Source organism: Micropterus dolomieu, linkage group LG05, assembly GCF_021292245.1.
Source record: "Micropterus dolomieu isolate WLL.071019.BEF.003 ecotype Adirondacks linkage group LG05, ASM2129224v1, whole genome shotgun sequence".
Lineage (NCBI taxonomy): Eukaryota > Metazoa > Chordata > Actinopteri > Centrarchiformes > Centrarchidae > Micropterus > Micropterus dolomieu.
In genome coordinates, this window is record NC_060154.1 from 16000989 (window position 1) to 16023740 (window position 22752).

At 42.0% G+C, this 22752-nt stretch overlaps 1 protein-coding gene across 6 annotated transcripts in view; it reads right to left on the reverse strand.

Moving 5' to 3' along the window:
• The window catches only part of ttll7 (tubulin tyrosine ligase-like family, member 7), a 69029-nt gene that overhangs the window by 27316 nt on the left and 18961 nt on the right, over positions 1 to 22752 (reverse strand). For all 6 annotated transcript variants that reach the window (XM_046049771.1, XM_046049766.1, XM_046049772.1 and 3 more), the window contains 5 exons: positions 13894 to 13988; positions 11809 to 11956; positions 10574 to 10647; positions 7480 to 7615; positions 1672 to 1758 (listed from right to left, as the gene is read on the reverse strand). In XM_046049771.1, coding sequence (XP_045905727.1) covers positions 1672 to 1758; positions 7480 to 7615; positions 10574 to 10647; positions 11809 to 11956; positions 13894 to 13988 — 540 coding nt within the window. The remainder of the gene's footprint in view (positions 1 to 1671; positions 1759 to 7479; positions 7616 to 10573; positions 10648 to 11808; positions 11957 to 13893; positions 13989 to 22752) is intronic.

A 22752-nucleotide genomic window follows, 5' to 3' on the forward strand; every position in this document is an offset into this window, starting at 1 on the left:
CCAGTGAAATATTTATTTCATGTTGGTGCAACTGTGAAGATTGAATTTTGAAACTCAAAAGTTTGTCAGATGATAATCAAACCTTTAAATCTCAGCTAAGTACCGCGGCTGACTTGAGCACATATGAAATTATGATCTACTTCAGCAGTAAAACACAAACACATTTTTTAAGGTAGGAGTTCATTAAGTTGAGTGTCTGTATCACATCCTGGAAGGGGACACACTGATAGCATTAATAAAGCACTTATTCATCTGTTATTCAACTGTTAGCGCGGCCAGTGCTGTCAGGCCATGCAAATTAATGGGCAGGAAGTGATGACAGGGTTTACACAGTCACCGCTAGGTAGCTGAGTGGGTGAGTGATAGAGGAGGATAGAGAGGAAAATAAAAGGGAAGATGGGAACATCAGATTGATGGGGAGAGAAATAAAGAGGAGGACAAGGTGAATCGGAGTACGGCAGCGGGGAGAAACAGAGGAGCCGCTGAAAAGACGGGGAGAACGGAAATGAGCACAGAGGGAGAAAAGGACACAAGGAGACAGCGCAAAGACAGAAGGCCAGATACTGAATATATGTGTGAAGAATGACTGGTAAATTTACACTAAATGGTGAGCTGAGGAGAAAGGTGGGGGAAGAGGCCATTATAAAGAGGAACAAATATGATAAAGTGTATATCAAAAAGACAGAGGAAGACAATAAAAGAAACAACAAAATAAGAAGGGAAAAAAGAAAGAAAACTTGAAGGCACTTGCTACCTCTCCCTCCTTTCACTTCCTGCCTTCCTTGGTTTCTACCTCTCGTCCTTTCCGTCTGAATTTCCTCAACGACGATAAACCATAGCGGCCGTTCCTTCCCTCAAAATCCTGTCTCTAATCCCTTTGCCTCACTCCTCTTCTAGCCTTCGTACACTCGTTGGTTCAATTTCACCAGATGGCTTGCGAGCACTACACCCCAAGGAGTGAATCTATCCGTCACAGCTCTTTCTTTCCCCCTGCTCTCAATGTCTCTCTCCGCGCACTCAGCAACATCGAAACTGACGGGGTCCAAATTAATTTGGACAACAGTGATTGTGTCTGAACAAGTCCTCATTCCAGCTAAGGCCTCTCTAATGCAGCGCTGAACTGCCCTGTCGAGTCCCTAACATACTCTTTGAGTGTTCCAGCCAATTTAGCCCTCGAGTGAGGGATGGATGTAGATGTGCAGGGAGAGAACAGGAATGGAGAGGTGAAGGGAGGGGAGTGAAGCAAGGTGATGGAGGGAGTAATGTGCTGTTGTGGGAAATGGAAGGGGCGTATAGATGTATGTGACAGAGAGAGAGAAAGAAAGAGAGGGAGATAGACAGAAAGAAAGATAGCACAGAGAGAACGAGAGAGACAGCATGACAGCTGTCCCCTTGGGGAGTTGGGTCTTTTCTTTGGGCCTCTTTCTGATTCTTTTCTTTCCTGCCTAACCCGCTACCCCCCTGCTTTTATTTTTCTGAATCACGTCCTATGTGCTTTCTGTGGGCGTTAGCGTCATCTGCCTACCTGCCTACCCCCTCCCTCCCTCCTTCCCACTCTCTCTGACACTTTTCTTTGCACTTTTTCTCAGGTCCCTTGAGGCACGTGGCCTTTATTCTCCCTCCTCTCTCTTGGTTGCCGTGTCTCTCTACCTCTCTCTCACTTTCACCCACCTTTGGGCCTCGTTGCCTGGAGGACTTGCCCATCAACTTCTCGTCGTCCAGTTCACATTGCTCTAGCAGATCCAAGATGTCCTCCTCCTACACACCAACACATACCGAAAACACAAGGTAGTTGAGATTATGCCAAAGCTTGTTACATAAGGAGCATACAGTATCAGCAAAGACTAACAGGGTAGTGAATCTAGATGATACTCTGATAAGGAATAATTACAATTATTTGATGTTTTAAACCTTTTAATTACTTTGAAGTCAAAATGAGGTGTGAAAAAGTTTGACTTCAAAGTCATATGCCTTATCTGGGTGTCAGAAAAATGCCCCTGGCAATAGCATTGCTATTTGGCAGCACTCATAGAGGGTGCAAAAGGCAGCTCCACGGCCATCGCCAATATGCTGGAGCCTTGGCCATTTGGCTGTAGCTGAAATGCAGGCAAAGGTGATTAATGTTGCTTTACATCTGGGACATAAAAAGCTCCCACTTGCCGCTCAAATACAGATGAAAAGTGATTGTTTTCTCACAGATTAGCCATCAAGCTGCTTTCGGGGTCCATGAAAAGGTCACCGTGCCCCTGGCTCTGTGCGGTGGTGTATGTGCCTGTGTCTTTGTGTGTACACATATGTGTACAGTGGCTTATTTCCATGTCTGGAAGTTTTGGTTCTTCTGTCTTACATTATGCATCCATGGGCACAGACACACTTTTTGTGAGCTTTTGCATTTTTCCAAATGATACGTATCACTAAAAATGTATTTTTAGTTTACATATACCTCACTAAACTTCGTGCTCATGTGACTGTGCAGGCATTTATGTGTGTGGTGTGAACTTGTAAATGTGCCTGAACTGAGTTGGGATGAACTTTGCCTTGTTGCTGCCTGACCAGACAGTTGAGCTAGTGGCAGATGTAAAAGTAAACTTGTAAATTCTCCATCAAGGCCTCATATTTTAAAAATATCAGTGAAATAAATAAATAAATAAAAAATCAGGACAGGTCACTCAGTGGGTTAGTTGGGTTTATCAATTCAAACTCCACATTATCTATGTGGAAATTTAAGTATTTCACAATTGCAGGATTAAGTAATGTGGACTATGTGTTGAAAGTAGTACGCCAGCTGTCTGCTGCAGTATTTGTCCCTAAGATTGCAGCTGCTTACGTCTCCTTTTGAAATCCGTGCAGTAGATGGTGACAGCCGGCAGCCGCAACATATTACTTTGGGGCAATTGCAGCCGTCAAAAGTACGTCCAAAAAAGGTGTTTTTTTTGCCACCAACAGGCTCAGATTGTTATACAAGGTGTCATTAACAACATCATTGAAAGAAAGCATCCCTACGTGTAACACCTGGTGACAATCCTTGTTTAATTTCATGAACATAGAGGTATTGCTAGCAATACTTTATTTCCTGTACATAGAGGAACTGCTAGCAAGACTTTATCTGCTGTATATAGAGGAACTGCGAGCAAGATTGTTTTTCCTAACATTAACCGAACACAACAAACTGCAGTCTTTAATGCGGACTCACATTTCCAACTCGCATCGCACACGATTTCAGAGCAAGAACTGTCCTTGAGCGAGACTTCTGTTTCTGCTTAAAAACAAAGGGTGTGAGCGGGTGTTACTCAAAGGGATCTTTTCCATTATGTTGTCAAACGCCTTGTACACTTTTTGTGGACATAATATGGACAGGCGTGATTGCCCTGAAGGAATACATTGCAGCCACTGGCTAAAGCCATCTACTACACCGTACAGATTCCAAACGTTTTGTACCTACTAGTCATTTCGAGTCCAAAATATATAAAAATGGGGCCCAGGTTTAAAAATACCAAAATTACCCTTTAAGGTGGGATAGGATGCTGTAGCATATTAGGCCTATGCATGGATTGTATAAGTGGTCTTGAGGAGCTAACAACCAAACTTTGAAATGTTTATTTATTTAAAAAAACTTACACCGGCAGTCTACTTCAAATGATGCACCTCCATAGATTGGAGACAGCCCTGATTTACCAATCACTGGCTATGCTCTCACTAATAAGTACTTTCCAATTTGCTAAGATGAAGTTTTTTAAGGATCACAAATTATTCAAATGAAACATTTTACACCTTCTGTATGTATCAGTCTTGCTATCACCAATGATCTCTGTTCATGTCCGCTCATAAACTACATTGTCCAAAGGGCTTTTTTGCACCAGGGGACCATATGTGTAGTCCTGTCCAGGGGTTTTCAGAAAAAGCTTTTGTTGTATTTTTATCCATTTTTGGTGAAAAAGCAGTATTTTTTTCTATTGCTGGCAGCTTCAACTCTGACTCCATATTTCTTGGCTGTTTGACAGATGACCCTGTCTTGTCCATTTCTGTGGTAATGTAGTCAGAAGACGCTTTCCACTGGTTAGGAATTTATGTCCTCCAAGGTAAAAAAAAATAAAACCACATAACCCTGAGCCAGCAGAAAACTTCTGTGAGTAAAACTGGGTTTATTCCTTTAGATAAAACCTGGTCAGTGCTGTTGTTACTTTCTTTGTCTGTAGTTGGCGATGTTTGAACTGGAACTGGAGGTTCAAATGCAGAGCAGATGATACTGGCTACTGTCCTCACCAAGAGTACTATGTGAACCGTACACTAGTGAACAGTGTCTTCTTACAGCAGGAGACACGACTTCAAGATTAATGAGAACATGAAATCCATCTGAAAATCAAATGAAAAATATGTACTCTTTTTAAACCAGACTATTCCTCTTAAAAGAGCATTTTAGGTGAAAATAGTTAACAAAACAAAAACAAATGACCGTTACAGATTTTTAATATTCCTCTGCTTAATGTGCATTTGCAGGGTTTGCAGACCACTTTGATCTGCACTAACTGGAGTGTTCCCAGACAACACAGTTTGTGTACTAGTACAGTTTTATTATACTGGCAGAGCACTACAGGCCAGCTGAGCATGCACCTGCTCAACAACATTTGTCTTTTTTCTTTTCTGTATTTATGTGAGGAAAATGGTAGAAATGTGAAGACATCAACTGAGCATGCAGGAAAACATAGATAGCTAACAACAACAGAACTAACAATCTGATGCATACCTGTCAACTTAACTGTAACGGAAATGGGGAGACGGGTGATGCAAACCCTGTAGAAACCAGTGCAACCCACGGCTACGTTGTCTGTAGCACAGCAATGAAGCCAGGAAGGGAGCTCTGCAGTGCATCAGCATGTTATCACTGGGATTACAACACACATTTTATTTCCTTTGAAGTGTGACAATTCCTGACATTTTTCAATTTATGACCCTGAGAAGCCCACAAATGCAACAAACACGAGTCCTGTGGGTACACTGTCTGTCAGACCTGACAGATATGTTGATAGCACACTGGCAAATGACCTCTGGCCCCTTGCAACAGGAAAAAGCCAAACAGGCAATGCATGTCAGATGAAGAATTATTGATCCCACCGGGGTGATAGGCCAAAGCACAAGACTGGTGAACAAAATTAGAGACTCTGGCTTTTCATAAGATCATTAATTATGTTTAAGTCTTGGTCAGACTTCCGTTTCTGCCCATATATCTATAATCTTTTGCAGGCTCGCAATCCCATCTTACACTCGCCGAGAGGTAAGCTACACCCTGGACAGGTCAGAAGTTCATCACATGGCGGAGAAACAACCATTTGCGTTCACATTTACACCATACGGGCAATTTAATGTCACCAGTGAACCTGCAAGTTTTTTGACTGTGGGAGGAAGCCAGAGCACCCGGAGCAAGGAGAACATGCAAACTCCACACAGAAAGGCCCCAGCCAGCCAGCACTTGGGGCCACACTGGAATCCATTGGTTTGCTAATATCCTTGCTAATTGTAGATACAATTTGTGCGGTTTATGCTTTCACATAGGATAGCTACGTAGCAAAGGCTGACTGCCGGACTGCTAATGCTAACATTTGCTAGCTAATTTCCCAATAAGTCAACGGAAGCTGTGCTTTATGAGTAAAGGCATACTGGTACTTGAACAGGCAACTTGAACAACTTAGGCAACAATAGCGCTCGGACTAATTCCACTATTTAAGTACAGTAATAGATCAAATCATGCAGGCTATATGTAAGCTAAACTGTGTCTCCAGCGTCAATGTGTGCAGGCAAAGTCAAAAGCAAAGCTGAAGTGCACAAACAAACCATAGCATACTGAAATTCAGAAACATCCTTTCTTTACTATAAATTGCCAAGATCAGTATCTCACACATTGTCGCTTATTAAGATCATTCCTGTTGTCACTCATGATCATGTTATTAGATAGCAAACTGTAGAGCGTCCTCTCTTATTATTATCTCTCTCCCTTCCTACTTTGAACGAGAGCCACATCTCCGTGTGTTGACTAAATTAAACTTACCTTGGCCTGGTGTTTCGATTCTGCCTGATCTTTGATTGACATCTCTATAAAAATTATCTGCAGAGATTCCACTCTTGAAAGGACACATAATAACTTTGTGGCTATTGATGTAAGTTTGTTTCTACAAAAGCTGCAATAGTTGCATATGACATCTCCTCCCAGTGCTTTGATATGAATTTGTAATGCAAATACTACTGTCTAAAATATCCATATTCAGTATTCACGATTACTATTCACTTTACACAAAAATGGTTAAGGTTTTTTGTTTCATCTGCATCTTTCCTACTCATCAATGCTTCTCCCCTCCATGTATTTTAATATAGCACAATGCCTTTCTCTGTCTTTTTGTTTCATTGATTTCTTCTTTCTGAATACATAAACAGACTTGAAAAAAGAAAATTGCCTCTTTCTGTTGCTTATTATTTTGTACTCTACTCAATTCAGCCTGATTCATAAAGTGTGTTCATAACAGGAGTCTGTCACAATACTTCAAAAAATATTTTACAAAAAACAAAAGTGACTAAACAACTTTTTACGTCTTTTTTACTTTGTGATTATTTTTCTCAACCTTCTCTTTTCACCATTTAAACACTTCACATTCATCTCTATTCTCTGCTCTCTCCTGTAAAGTTGTGTGGAATGGAAATCACCCTCTCTCCTTTGCAAGGTCTCTTCATACCTTTACCTTCAAAGTTTAGCTGAAGCTACATTCCTCCCGGTAACAGAGAGTCTTTTGCATTTACATGCATACAGTGACTTCTACTGCTACAAACATGTACATATCTTACATATGTTAGAGCATGGCCACAGACATTTGTGTGTGCATGAGTGCGTGCATTCAAATGTAAATGTTCAAATGTGTATCCCTGAACTTTTGTCATAACATAAATCATTGACCTGTAGCAAAGTACTGTACATAAAAAGATGAAGGCAGCAACTGTAATCAACTGTGAAGCCTCTTCACAACTAACTTTGACAGAAAGAATTTAAAAAAAAAGGACAGAAAGACACAGAAACTGAAGAGTGTCTAACTGTAAAGAAACAAAAATGACATTGTTGTGTGGGATTTGATTTGCTTTTAAAAGCTCATGTACACACAGCACAATAAATATTTGTGGAGAGACAGAGTGAATGACAGTGGGAAAGCGAGGCAGATAGAGAAGAAGAAGGACATTCTGTCAGACGTTTTAACAAATACGAATGACTGCGGCACACTTTCAGCATTATTTGCGCATCCCTTTTTGTCTCTGTGGGCAGAATCTTAATAGAAATGCGTGTGTTTCTTTTCTTTGGCATGTGCTTGTCCAAAAAGTGTCTGTATATTGTGTGTATATGTTTGTGTGTGGGTCTCTGTAGGTTTCTATGATGTGTGTGTGTGTGTGTGTGTGTGTGTGTGTGTGTGTGTGCGCGTGACAGTCTGCCACTGACGTACGTGCCTTCATTCGTTTCAGAGGATTATTCATTTCCTTTTGAAGTGAGGCAGCTCGCCCGGCAAGGAAGGTCTGAAAGGCGGCAGAGAGCAGGCTTTCATACTTCTCCAGCAGCAGCTTGTCGTCTGGGGGGTAAATACGTCTGTAGGCCGCAGAGACACAGAGAGAAAAGCAAGGAGAGTGAGAAAGGAGTGGTGAAAGAGGGAGAAAGAAAAGGCAAAGAAGGAGGGTCATCAATGCAGGGAGAAAGGGGATGTGAAGGGAAATAGAAGAAATGATGAAATATAGAGAAAAAGAAGAGAGAAAACAGTTGGGGTACACAAGGGAGAGGGCGGGAGGGATGGGGTGGAAGGAAAGAAAGAAAGAGAAGAGGAGGATTGGGGTTCAGCAAAAGAGGGATATGAGTTGAGAGGAGGAGCGGTGACAGATAAAAGAAGAAGGGTTAAGAAAAAGAGTGGAGAAAGAGAGTTAGCAAAGAGATAGAAAGATGAAGAAAATGAGCAAGAAATAAATAGAAAGGGAATACACAGATGGAGAGAGGGAGGAGTGGATGGAGCGGGGCACAGAGAGGTCGAGGCACAGCAGGAGAGAGTATAAGAGCAGGCAGGAGGAGAAACACACAGACGGAGAGAATTATATACGTTTTTCAATGAGATGTGTGAAATTATGGAGAGACAAAGGGAAGGTGAGTGGCAGGATCAGGGGAGAGGAATTGAACGAGGGGACAGCAAAGAGAAAAGACAGTAAGAAATAAGTATTAATGGAGACCTGAGACTTGAGTTAAGAAACTGTACAAATGTCAGTCACATGGCATAATGCATAAACCGCTTTCCACACACACACACACACACACACACACACACACACACACACACACACACACAGTGAGATGTGCACTTAAACGTTTGTCACAGTCTTTGCTAATGCGCCTTTTCACACATTTTGCATAGTTCTGCTTAGTTTTACCAGTGCTCAGTGTTTATCTTATATCTGAGGGGATTAGGAAAATGTATAAACCTCTGCCTGGTTATCCTCATAATACATCTCCAAAGTTCCCCCCGAGTCATCGCTTTAGCCATCAAATCAAAACAATGACAGTGTTTTAATCAAAATAAGCATTGGCCAGTGTGGAGTGTAAAAGTGGGGAAATAGCTTGGCGGCTAGACAGACATATATAGCGCCAGACGTCTCCTGAGCTGGCCTTTTGAATCAACAGAGAGTTAAAGTTAAAGGGAGTTAAAGTACAGACCTCCATTTTACAAACACAAATATATAAAGTTGGATGTAATGTTTATGCAGCAGCAGGACATTTTCTGCCATGAGGTCCAAGACGACAGGCAGAGTTTTGTAAATATTGATTGGAAAGCTATTACTACTAAGCTATTCACACATATTAGCAAGTGCAATGCCAAGTAAAGTTTAACACTGCACAGTTTCACCATTAAAACTTTTACTGCATCCCATCTGCCATTAAACAATTTTATACAGAGATGCTGTTCTGGGTACATGATTTCCATATTGTTGAGAAGTTGACCCAATTCTATGCATTACTTTAGTTACTGCAGTTCAAATCAAGCCACTGAGTGAACTGAATGTTGCGAGACTTGAACCAATGAACCAATCACTTTATTTCCTGCCTGTGGCACTATCCTATATGAGGGTTTTTTTTGTAACTGCCATACTTTTTAATCCACCTTTAAGGTACATCGACCAGCTAACATTCCTACTATTGGGAGATGTGGAAAATGTCTCTTAACAGCCATAAAAACTGAATTCAAATGATAATATATGAAAAGAGCCAGACCTAGTCAATCCTCAGAGCAACATAAATCATTTCAGTGAATAAAAAGGTCAATACTTTAATAGTGAGTGTTAACTGCTCCCTCCTTTTTGGCACCCTCCATCTCTGAACATATGGCCATTTTATGTGAGTGTGACCCTACAATATTGTTTTAATAAAATGTTCGCACTGAGGCTTTTTTTTCCCTCTCACATGTTCCCAATTGGGCTAGAGACACAACTAATATTCATATTGCTTTTACATCACTTTAAAACTATCCTTGTTTGGTCAACAGTGTCTCTTAAGTCTGCTGATTCCAACTAAGCAGTTGAAATGATGAGGAATCAACAATGGCATCAGCCGGGTTTCCCTCTGATGCCACAGGGTCCTGGCTTGTCTGTACCTGATGCAAGTTTCATCTAATAGCCGAATGTAAGTAAGTTCATTACCCAAACTCATCTAATGAGAAGCACTGTTAATCAGACTCCAGTGCTGCGCTGGGACACGATTTGAATGCTAAGAGGTCTTTATTAGGGGTGCTCCAGACAGACCTCAGCCGGTCTGATTGACTGTCTGGCTGCGTGTCGGAGAAGAGGAAGGAGGTGACAGCCCTTCATGCAGGCAGGGATCAGCATTCTGACTAGCCATTCAGTCAAGTGATGAGTCAAGAAGTCACTTAAACTTGGAGAGACAGCAAGAAGTGTGTGAGCCAATTGTGTGGGCGTGTGTGTGTCTGCCTGTGTGCGCAAGAAATGGAGAGAGAGAAATAGAAAGAAAGATAATCAAGACCTGGAAATGTGTATGAGTGTACATGTTGGATAAAGAGAGGGATACGCGGCAAATCAGAACAGGTGTTGCTGAGTCATGCTCTAAGGTGGACTATTAAAAATTGACATGCTCAATGTCTTCTAAAGTCCTAGCTGGATTTGAAGGAGAAAAGGGTAGAGTTGTTTGGCAAAGAGAAGATTGAAAATGGCTTGCAGTAGGCAGGCAAAGTGTACATGCTAATTTGAATTTCTGCCATGCAAAAAAGGTAAATGTGTGCATAGAGGAGTAACAATTTCAACCTTGCCATTACACACTACCTCTGATTTCCATTCTTGCTTTCTATTTTACATATTCTCTCAGTCTTAATTCTTCTGCTCACGCTCTCTAAACATTGGGTGTTCTATTTTGTTTGTTCTCTCTGCAGCGGCATTATTTATTCTCCTGAGAGCTTGGCGCTCTGCAGATGACCCCATAAATGTAAGTCGAGCAGGAGTCGGTATAGTGGGTGGAGGGAGAGCCCCCTCTCCCTCCGTTAGTTTGCGCCTTCCTTACCTGTAGTTCCCCAGATGTTGCTTTTCATGCTCCTCCCTGGAGATCTGCTTGCGGACCTGTGCCAGTCGCTCTTTCTAGAAATGGGAGAAAACCAAAGAAAAAAGGAATAAATCTCTCAGGTTAAGGTCACTCCCAGCCCTACTTTATCTTCTATCAGAAATGATAAGATAAGAATAATGTCTTAAAAGCGAGCAGGCAAGAGAAGAGAAATATAAGAAAAATGTAGTCTCACCCAACAATGACTCATAATTATAGAGGCATTTTTCCATGTTCTCTCATATTAATATGTTTCGAAGATAAAATAGTGGAGCTCAGTTTGGCCTATTTGGCATAAAGCAGAGAGGAGGGGTTCACTCCACAACTGGCACTGCAGTATCATTGAGCTCTGAGCGATATGTACCTTCAATAGACCTGATCCTGGTCTCGCACTTCAGCCATAACAGCATTTACAGATGATGTAGTGCCCTTTTTAAAATAGTGCCTCTGCGCCATCTTTCCTTATTCCCACTGATTACTGCCATGGCTGATCAAAAGGCTAATCAAAGAGGGTGGGAGGCATAAAGTACTAGTAACTACCACTTTTCCACATATAGATGAGAAAAGCTCCCCAAACTCCTTCATTTCAAAGGGAAAATAATTAAATGGTATGCTTGTCTCAGAGAACTTTTTTCTCTTTTGACGCAGAGTAAGAGGTACGTTTCTGCCCAGGCTTTTCTTCTCATTTCAACTTTTCTTGTTAACACAAACACACTGGTGTATTGTTTGGTTGTTTACCAAAGTGAACATGTCCTATAAAATGTCTCATTTTCTTATTGATGCGTTTACAAAATGTCTCTGATAATATATCTCATACCTGTCCCTGAAAAGTCAAGCCAACTTTTGTGCTCATTTCGGTGTGGCCTAGAAGGCTCATGACTCATCAGGGCTTTTGACTCTACAGGCATTGTTTTAGTCCCCAGGCTGCTTTTAAAAGTCTGGGTGGGGAAATGAATGGGTTTGACGCTTAACTCCCTTCGCCATAGTCAATGCGCACCACCTTGTACAAGTAAGTACTCAGTATCCCAGATGCTCCGCTGCAGTTGGTCAGTTGCCAGCAGAGACAAATGTGCTTTTACAAGGCAGATCAGGGAATATGTGTATAAATGTGAAGCAACGTCTTGCTCAGCAAAACCTTTCGTAGTGAATAATAAGGTTGAAACAAAATGCAATAGTTTAATCAATTGTTTGTCCCTTACCAGCTCCTCTCTCCTTCTCTCCAGTGTGTGACGTTGTTTCTCCCAGTCTGAGGAAGCAGCCGAGAGTTTCTTCATGGAGCCGTGTCCGTAGAGCCGTCTCTGAGCCTCTGCCTTTTGCTGGGCCAGGTTGCGTTTCTTATCACTGGCTCTGGATCAACAAAAGTACAAGTCAAGAGAATGCACATTTAAAACATCAGCACCATTCAAGTACATTATCTAAGAATACAAATGTTATGTTGTTTCAGATGTTTTCCCACTGTACCTCTCACAACTTCCAACTACCAAGGGGGGATAGAATTTGGTAGGGACGGCTACTAAATTGTCCCCTGAAATAAATTTCTGTTGTACTTGTTAACAGCTATCATTCTCTACTACAAGTGTAATGCATTTTCGTCATGGACAAGCAACAAATCTAGTGAGTTATTCAGACCATCAGGGGGAAAGTGAGAATCTATGGTTACAGGGGCGCGCTCTGAAACTTCACAATAACACAAAGGTTGAACAATGTGGGGTGGTAGATAAGCAGCAGTCCTTGTAGTGATTGTTTCATTCGTCGTCTGTCTTCTATTTCACGACCATAATAGTTCTTTCAGGATATACAAGAGTTACTTTTGTAGTTTGACAGCATGCAGGTCTCACCCCTAACTGATGGACTGACCTGAATTTGCCTTTTTATCACAAAACATTCAACAATACAGAGATAAAGACCGAGCCGAGACACAAACAAACCAACAACGCTGGGATGAACAGGACCAGACAGCTAAATCTGAACAAGTGGGCCGTTGCGGTCTGGAGAAAGGGCAATTCATTTTAGTCAATCGCTGGCCCTTTAAATTGGATATTGAGTGCTGTTGGGGGGCTGAGGTTTATCAATGTCCATGCCCGGCCGGGTCTGAATTGATCCCACGTTGATACAGTTGGTGTTGTGAGCAGAGTTGAGTGCACTACCTCTACGCACCACCAACCCATCCCTTTTGGGAAGCAAAGCCATTACTATATAAGGAAAAAGTGAGCGAGGTAGAACAAAGCCCTCATTCACTCCAGCATGAACATAAGCAGTTTGTCCAGTGGAAAGAGCTCCCCACCGCCTTTCAAGGCCTCCTACGATTTATTTGTCATGAAATAATCAAATCCCCCCTTTTAATCTGTGGGAACGCAGCAAACATCAGCCATGGAACAAATCATTTTGATAAGAGATTTGTTTGTGCCAACTGAAGCTGGGCGGGAGAATGGAGCGAGTTTTTATGTAGGATGGCTGCACCACGCTCCACACTTGGCCAAACTAGATCTATGGTGCTGCATGTAATTGATCCATTGTGTGTGAGTTGTGTGTGTATGTGTGTGACTAGTAGAGTTGAGACTATATTTAGAGTAGCAAGAGGAGGACAAGTACAGAGAGAGAAAGAGAAAAAGAGAGCAGAGATCCAGAGGTCTGGTGTACGATGATCAATCAGTGGACAGGCTCACTATAGCCAGGGGACAGAAAAGCATGCCAGAAAACACACACACACACTACGTAACACACACACACTACAAAAAGTGCTTTACACAACAAGAATGGCAGTTTGTGTAACCTAAACAGGAAAACAAATACACCCACAAAGTAAAGTAAAAGAGCAAAACAGGACGTTTTTATGCAGAGCAGGGTAAACAATGTAGACTCTGAAATACAGGTAACTTTAAAAGGTGCACAAAGCGCACAACAGAGGCATAGCTTTGCACCTTGGCCAGTATTTGTAGCAGCACTAACACACACAAATACAAACGTTCTTTTGTCCATAGCTTAAACTTCCTGTTAGTTCCAGACTAATGTCACTGTATCATTAGTTTGAAACCAGGCCAAGAGAAAGGCTGAATTGTGCCGTGAATCAAAGCAATACTGAAGTTTTCAGGGTTGCCAAATAAAGAAAACTGAAAGAATCGATTGAAATCCTTAAACATTCAGAGCCCTGAAAAATAAAGTTTGACGGGAACTTTGAATGCCTCTGCACATGAAACTTAATGGGCCCCTAGATGCAATTCATGTGTGTCAAGCTGCAAGCGCGTCCATGTGTGTGTATGAATGACCATGGTGGAGAACAGTACCGAATGTTGAGGAGTTTGAGAGCATTGAGCAGAACCCCTTTCTTCACGTCGTAATCAATCTTCTGATCGGTCCCAAAGCTCGGAGCTCGATTGATCTGCCGGAGAGGAGAAGAGAGAAACATTCAAAGAATATTTTAGTTTTTTTTCTTTCTACTTCATCTCATTTTTTTCCTTTCTTCTCAATTCGGCAGGCAGAAATGCTGTGCAATTACAGGAGTGGATTTAGGGCATCTTTAGAAAAAAGAGATCTGTTCCCACAAGGAGAGGAAAGAGGAGAGAAGAAGGGAGAAAGAGACTCTTTCAAGGACATTTTGGAAATCTTAGTCTTTGCCTGGGCATAAATCCTGTCTGACACTGATGTGTCTATGCTTGTGCATGAAGAAGTGTCTGTGTGTGAATGAGTGCACGCATACCAACAGATTGTGTAGGTTAAACTGTCACCAGATTAGTGGCCCTGCTCCTTTCAGCGAACCACCTAAGTATGCCAGGCAGTGCAACATCTATCCATACCACTGCCACCAATCATTTTTGAGCATCAGCGAATTACCACCGTTGAGCTCAATGCCATCATATACAATCAAGAGCGCTCAGAGAGAGTCAACTGAGCGAGAACAGAATAAGCCACCTGTGATTTGAGGTACAAAAGCCAGTATCACCCAGGGAAAAATTGGAGAGCGGCTTACCTTTCTTAACAGAACAATTTCCAGCACCGGTGCAAGATATCACTTATTATACCTGACACAACAAATCAATTCTTCCCTTTTACTCTTTGTTATGTCCCCTCTGTCTCTCTACCAAGGTGAGAAAGAGATTGTTTGAGACAACAAAAGGACCAACAAATGGAGAGAAGTGCGGAGGGAGGGTGATTGAACTGGCAACCATCACTGGAATGGCGTCTTCCTATGAGGTGACTTCAAATGACAATGCAACAGATGCCCACCGAAAGGCTGGCTCGGGTTGATAAACCTTGATTGTTGAGATAAGTCAGGTTGTTCAAATGTTTTTCCTTTTTTATGCAGGAACAAGAGCATAGTTGGCACCTTTTGATGTCATTAGATTAGTAATAAGTTTAATAAAAGCGTATTTGTTGAGGAGGGATATCTAGCTTAAAAGGTATACAATGAATCATTAGACAGAACCTCACTCGCTAGCAAAATGCAGACAATGGCCTGTTAAATTGGAAAAAAATATAAACTTTTTATGCATGTATGGACCTGTGTAGGGCAGTATATGGGATTTTCTTTCACTTAGCTGCTATAAGTTCTCCTTAATAACAATTTAAACATATTGTATGTCATTACTGTTAAAAAGTTACTCTGAAAAAGATTTAGATGAAAATATATACAGTATAAAAAGACATAGAGGTTATTATCAAATGAAAATTAGCTAACTACTGCCTTACTATGACCACACCTAGCAATGATCATTTTCAATCAAATCAAAATCCCTGCTAATAGTTAGCTGGAAATTCATCCTTCCCAGTAGCCTTAATCTGCAGTCAGAGTGCATATTTGTGTCAGAAACATGACTCCTCTTGTTCCTATCTTCCTTTAGAAAAAAGCAGTTGGATACAGTTGAACTCATTAAAGCCGCATGACAGCCAATCACAAATCATGATTTCAATGACAGAGCAACACTTAGCCAATCAGAGCGCATTATAGATCCATTCTATCTACCAATCAGGAACTTGGGTAAAGAACAGTGAAAGAGGCCAATGAGAAAACAGATTGGTGTGCGACATCAGGCTATTTGGAACCATAAAGATTTTTGGCTGAGAACGAGAAACAAAACCTCGAAAGTGCCTTTACAGAGATGTGCAAAGCGTCTCGAGGGTTGCAGGGGTAGCACTCAGAAACTCCATCCCTCTTTCTCTTCCCTTCTTCTGAACTAGCCATTACTAATTCTGGCACAAAGGTGCTTACTTCTGTGTGGCAGATTTGGGAACAGTGTTGTAAGATAATATTTACATCAGAACCAGGCTCTCAGCTACTGAGAGAGCCAGAGCGCCGACTATGTTGCCAGCCATGGGGCAGGTAGTTACTGAAACACTGTCCAGTTGGATCATGGATCAAAAAAAATATCTGGCCAGTAAATCAATAAAGCTGCCCCCTACATTAACGCTTGCCCCTAAATTGTCCTTCAGTCAGACACATATACCCCAAACTCTAATGATGTATATGATTATGGTTGTACAAGGTAGCTTACATGTTGAAATGCATATAGCTGTGAAGCTGGGCATAGGTGAATAAGCACACAAGGACAAGAAAAAGTATCCTGAGCTGTCTACGTTAACCAGAATCAACTGTGTACCTTCTCTGAGCCTGGTGGACCATGACTGCCCGAGTCTCTCTGACTTGTTCCGAGGATAGATCCACAAGTGAGCTACTAAATCTACACCAACATGCTGTGGGTTTGTATGGACGTGCCTTCGCAAGTGTGTGTGCGCACCCACATGTGCGTTTTTCTACACAGCATCCATTTATCAGAATGGGTGGGGGGAGGGGGGTGGGTAGGTGATGAATGTCTTCCAGAGCAAAGAGGAAAAAAGGAACAGAGACCCTATCCAACTCTTTCACTCAATAGAATGAAGTCTACAATACATCCCTCTGTGTACTGAGAAGGACAGAGTTCCACTTCAACCTACAGTACCTTATGTGAGGAAAAAAAAAACTCTACAAAAGAAAAAGAGGGAAGAGGTCTGTTTTCGTTTAGAGCACTCCCCGATATGACAGCCACAATGGAAAGAGTATGGCTTTAGAGCGCCGTAGCCTATAGGTAACAGCCAGACTGGCAGTGATCCTGGCGACGGTTGTCTCGTTACTTGTCTTCATTTTTTAGTTTGATTTGTGGTGTCAAGCTGTCACAGAGCAGACTGGCATCGCAGCACTCGCTGTCTCTCTTTGCTCTCCTCAATCTTTTTTCTCTCTCTTTCCACTCTCTGCCTGTCGCACGCTTCTTCTGGATAGTGTCTCTTCCTACTCTGTTTCTTGCTGTCTCTCGCCCCATTTTCTGTCTGGTCACTCATTCCCCCCCTCCACTTGCTAGCCCCTTACTCTCTGGCTACCTTTTCTCTCCCTGTGTTTCTGTTCTCATTTTCCTCTCTGGCAGAGGAAGTTGGACCAGTCTGGTCCTAATGAACCCCTGCAGGCTCCCAAAACCCCCACTCTGATTTCCTTAAGTGACTCTGGCAGGGTCTTAAAGGAGCCCACGGTTGCTCCAAGACGCATTCAATAAAAATGTCAGATGAAAAGATTAGAAACTCTTTTTTACTCATGATTTGATACGGTTCAGCATCGCATCAATGTAGCCCAGATATCACTTGGTCAGACAGCAGAATGAGCCTGTAGGAAAATAACATATCAATCTGTAATTTTTCACAGGACAGATTTATCCTGATCTGATCCTCCAATTAAACATACAAAGATCAGAGGGTTAGCTGCACACCTTAAACATACTCTATACAGGACACGTAACTCTTTTATTCTCTGCACCTGGAGGTGTGTGACTGAGACACATAAGTAACTCACTGGCAGGTTACTTACTGGCAGGTGTTTATGAAGGCAGTTGAAATAAGCTTGTGGTGGTGGTGGTGGCGGCTTATAAAAAAGTTTTTCAGCTAGCCATTTGGTTTGAATAGTCTGTGAACTGCAACCCTGTCTATTGATCTTTATAGCAGGTCCTAAAGTACAAACAGAGAGGCAGAAGTGCAACTAGGAGATTTTACATGCCTTAATCGATTTGATATAGTTTATCCTTTCCAAGTGGGAAACTGAATTTACCCTCCTTTGTACGCAGGTTCAGTCTCATAATGTTTGGCCCCACTGGAAGTCTATTGTTAGTCTATTAACACTTTTATTAACGTAGCCATAGGACATACTGCACACCTAGAGAGAATAAACTCAATCTCAGTTCATACTATGACATTCAAACTCTGTCTAACAATTCATTGATATCATTTTAATTATGAATAAACCCAGCAAGAAAACAAATCCTTACAATGATTATATGACTCAGTCATTGTTGAAAATGTAGTGGGCATCAAACTGTGCACCCTTAGCCTCCGCTGTGTCACACCGACCCTAATAACATAGCAATAGCAACGGATCAACAACAATCAGCTGCTTTCTTTCCACAACAAATTGCTTCCCCCCATCGACATCTATTCTGTGTCTGGAATACTCGTCAAACAAGCGCACGAGCTGCTTGTGATTAATCGGTTCAGAAAAACGACCCCCTCTTATTATTCCTGGCAGAGTGTAAACAACCACTGCTTTGACAAGCCTCCCGTTCTGCCCCGCACACTCGAGGGTATCGGCACAGTTCAACCGCTGTCAGAATGGAGTGTTTGTTGCTGCACAATGGTGGAATGAGAAAGGGAGGCAAAGAGGGAGAGCATGAGTAGCAGAGCGACAGAAAGACAGACAGCTGGCCGCCATGTTAAGTCGCTCTCTTGTTTCAGCCGTCTTATCAATCACTGTTTTGTTCTTTTTGTGGCGTTTTTAGTGGTCCTGTCGGACACAGGAAACTCTAGCTGAGCATGCTGAGCTGCTGGTAAAGGTCCTGGGAGTGAGTGGGCCAATGCTTAGCTTAGCCACCAGTCAGCCTGACCTGCCTGACTGGCTGGCTGGCAGTGTGCAGGGAGAGGTTTTTTGTTTTCTCTGGGGATTTTTTAAGAGGCAGAGATACAATCAGACAAAAGGGGCATCGAAGGTGCACAAGAAAGGTAAGAGGGACGTAGTTATGCAGCCACACACACAATCCTGATTCCCACCAAGGTACTAACAAACATGCATGAATAGATCAACAAAATACACCTAAGGTCATAAATATGCAAGAAGACATATATTAATTTACAGTCTCTTCCACACTCAATCACACACTCTACAGTTCCATATGTCACTCATAAGCGTGCAATATATATCTCCCCTCTTGATCACATGTATGCACACAAACACAGAGACACACACACAGTCACTTGTGTTGTCATACGTGCTTTATGATGAATGACTAAATGTTGGGGTGTATATTCAACTGTCCCACATATGAGGCCTGTGCGCTCCTAATTTGATACTTATTCCATGAAATAGTCATGTTGGGGGAAAATGGATGTGGATACAGACAGACAGTCCCATACATCATTCTAATTATTCTTTAATAAACCTCTTATAAGCCAAAGAGCAGCTCATAGGTAACTACTGCCACCTAGGGTTCACAGGGAAAAAGACGCCCCCTCAGAGCCAAGGACGATATCCATGCACATTTAAATAAGAATTAATCCCGCTAAGTGACAAAGATTAATCAAAGGCAAAAGGAAAATGAAAGGTGGAAGGGTGCAAGAGAGACTCTGGATGATAACTGAGTATATCAAACTGTATGTATTCTTATCTATCATTTTTCACCCTAGAAAATTCAATCATGAAGGGATGAAAATTATTTGGAGAGCACAGGTAGCAAGTAAATCCGTCCATAATGACCCTGAATACACAATAATGTTCGACCTGGCTGTTGTACCGGCTAGAAAACACAAATTTCCTGAGGAAATAGCTGAAAGGCAGCCTAACCTCTAAATCCTTCTTCTAAAACTATGAAAACAGCTACGCTGTAAATGGCTACACTTTAGACTTTTACGAAAAGCTATAAGTACAACACATTTTCATCTCATTTTGCACAGATGAAATAGTAAAAAGTTTGAGGCACTATTTATTCAGCAGTTTTTTGCAATATACGTTTATGTGTACTGGGGGTGTGGAAGAGTAAATACTTTGTATGTGGCATTCAAACACACATCCCAACACAAACATACACACATATATATATATATACACATATATATATATATATATATATATATATATATATATATATACACTTGCACTCAAAACAAAAGGATTTCTGGATTATGTTGGCTCTGAGGGGTGGACAGGCAAACCAAACTCATCTTGAAACAATCGGTGACAGAGCACAGAAAAAGAGGAAAGTTGCAGGAAAGGGTGAAGGGAGGGCCGAAGAATCACCGCCCTTAGGGGAGCAGTCCAGCTGCAGTCTGTTGATCTGTTGTCGTAATTCCCATTCACACACACACACACACACACACACACACAAACACAGTGAGACACAAACAAACCCATGCCACAGTTGACCTAACCATGCCCGCCTCATTAGCTGCCAATCACTCTGCACAAGCCGTCCGACAGGAGGGCAGGAGGGGTAAAGAGATGGCTGAGGGGATGGTAGTTAAGTTGCAGCCATCAATAATCTAGCTGCCTGAGTTCCTGTGTGCGCTGGCATTTTAATGTTGAACAGTTACACATAAAACACAGTGAAATTTGGCAAACACAGTTTCCTCCTCCATTCTTTATCCTGTTATTTACTGAACTGGTCTGTGTGTTTTAAACAGGATTCCTCACTGCCTCTCCGACTGGATAAAAAGACAGGCTCTGGACTCGAATTGGTTTGGTGGGCAGATCAGAATGGCCAGCCACACACACACACACATATTACAGAGGACTATTCCCAGAGGAACAGAAACCACATATCCAGACACACACACAGGGAGTAGACACATTCACAAGAAACAAGGAAACATCCTCATTGCATGGAGTGGCTTTCATAGTAAATATGTGTGTTTATAGTGCAGGCAAACACACATACGGTACCCTAACCCTACAGTATGCACCCATTCAAATGCCACACACATCACAAACCAAATTCAGAATCACACACCACTGACACATTCATTTACACACACACACACACACACACACACACACACACACACACACACACACACACACACACACACACACACACACACACACACACACACACACACTGACTGTGGCCCTAACAAGCAGGCTGACCAGCCTTTGAGCTGCCTGGAGCCTTACACTCGAGAGCCAGCTTCGCACGGACCAGGCAGGTTCTAATTATTCATGCTCACTACAAACACTTGTTTCTTTTTATGTAAAACTGACCAGCTGGAGCTTCTTTTTTTTTAAGGCAAAGCCTGTAATGAGGCTAGGCCTCTATCCACCCGTCCTTGTTGTGGGGTCCATGGACAGCAATCAGGACCTCATGAGAACAATTGTGTCCTTTTTTGGGTTCTGTTTCAGAGATAAGGGTTCAGTGTTTAAAGGAATATTTTTTTATTGTCCTCTTGTCCTCATCCATCACCCACCAAATCTCTGGTAATATTTTTTCCATTTTCCTCACTCCGTTTGACATTATTTGTCATGCTGGCTTAAAGCACGTGGACCCTAGATAAATGTGAGCGAGAAGGGGGTGCATGGGTGATAATGCTGTCCCACTGCTATATTTTGCCATTGAGTAAATGCACTCCTAATGACTCAGTGGATTTGCAGATATCTGCGGTTCCCTTTGACCTATGCACCCCAACTCTAAGACACAACCTGCTAGCAGAATTTACGAGTAGAGCCTGTGTCATGCGGCGATTCCTGAGCTAAAGTGCATGTATGTGCATTTTTGCATCAACTATGTTTTCCTTTGTTTTTTTCTTTTGCTTTCAAAAGACAAAGAAAACAGTCAAAGCCTTGACTGTGGTTTGTATTGCCTTGGCAATGACAATACCAACCACAGTCTAAGCAGACTGTGCATGCGTGTGTGTGTGTAGAAGATCACAGCTCAATGAAACGCCTTTTCTCTACGAGACATAGATGCGGTCTGGGCTGGTTTAATGAAAGTGAACGTCTCGTGTTACGCCATTTGAGCAAATGTGTGTGTATGTGTGTGCGCCTATGTAGTGCTGATGTTTTGAATGTCAATAGGAGGTAAAACTTGTGTAGAAAACCCTGTTGAATTAAGATAAGGATCACACAAAAGCCTGTCTCTCTCGTTTTACCTTCTCTTCTCCCCTTTCTATGCTTGCTATGAGCACAATGCCCTAGTTGATGCCTGGTCTTGGTTTGAGAGGCATCCCTCTAGATTTTATACTCCTGTGGCAAGCTATTTACCAGGTGTGCGGTGGTCTGTGGTTTGTTCCTCTTGAGTATCTGCATTCGTTATCAGTATATATGCAATGATTTCTCTTTGTGCTTGTCGGCTTACAAAGAGCTGGTGTGTTGTATCTTGGAAAGAGGTTTTCTTGCAAGATAAAGGCGAACATGTCCTCTAATCACAGGAGTTTGGAGTTGCACTATTTTGAATACCTTTTCCAAAAAAAAAAAAAAAAAAAAAAAGAGAGAAACAGTGGCTATTTTCTGGAGGTGTAATTGGAGGATGTGAGGGGCAATCTTGTTCCTTTTCCCTCCCCAGCATCCTACACACACTCTGAAAACGGCAGACAAAAATACAAATAGAAAGGGCAGGACTAATGTCATTTGACAGTTGCTTATATATGATACCATCCAGCTTTCAGGTATCCGACTGGCTTTTAGTTTACACAGGTTGAACTTTCATTTCCTGGCTATGAGTTTGCTTGTCCAACAACCAACTTTGACGTTTAAAGAGTAAGAAAGGAAGACATTGTCAGAACAGCAGTCTGGGTAAAGCCCCAATGAGGCGTGGCACGTGTAATTCACAGTGACACCAATGAAGAAACCCGAGAGGCAAAGTCCACATATTCAAAACAAACCTGTAAGACCTAGATTGTGTTTCAATTCCTGATACAATTTTTACTGTTTTGGAACTCAGGTGGGTGACAAAAATATAAAATGGTGAAATGGGGTGAAATAGATTTAATTTAGCACAAAATGTAGCAAAGAGATCTGCTGAAAAATTAAATTTGGACCTGAGGGCTTGCTGTAGGGTACCGTTTGTGGCAACCAGCCTATGGGCCCCGCTGCGTGTTGTATCCCTGCTGAATAGGAATGAACGTCGACAGGCAAAAAAGTGGTAATAAAG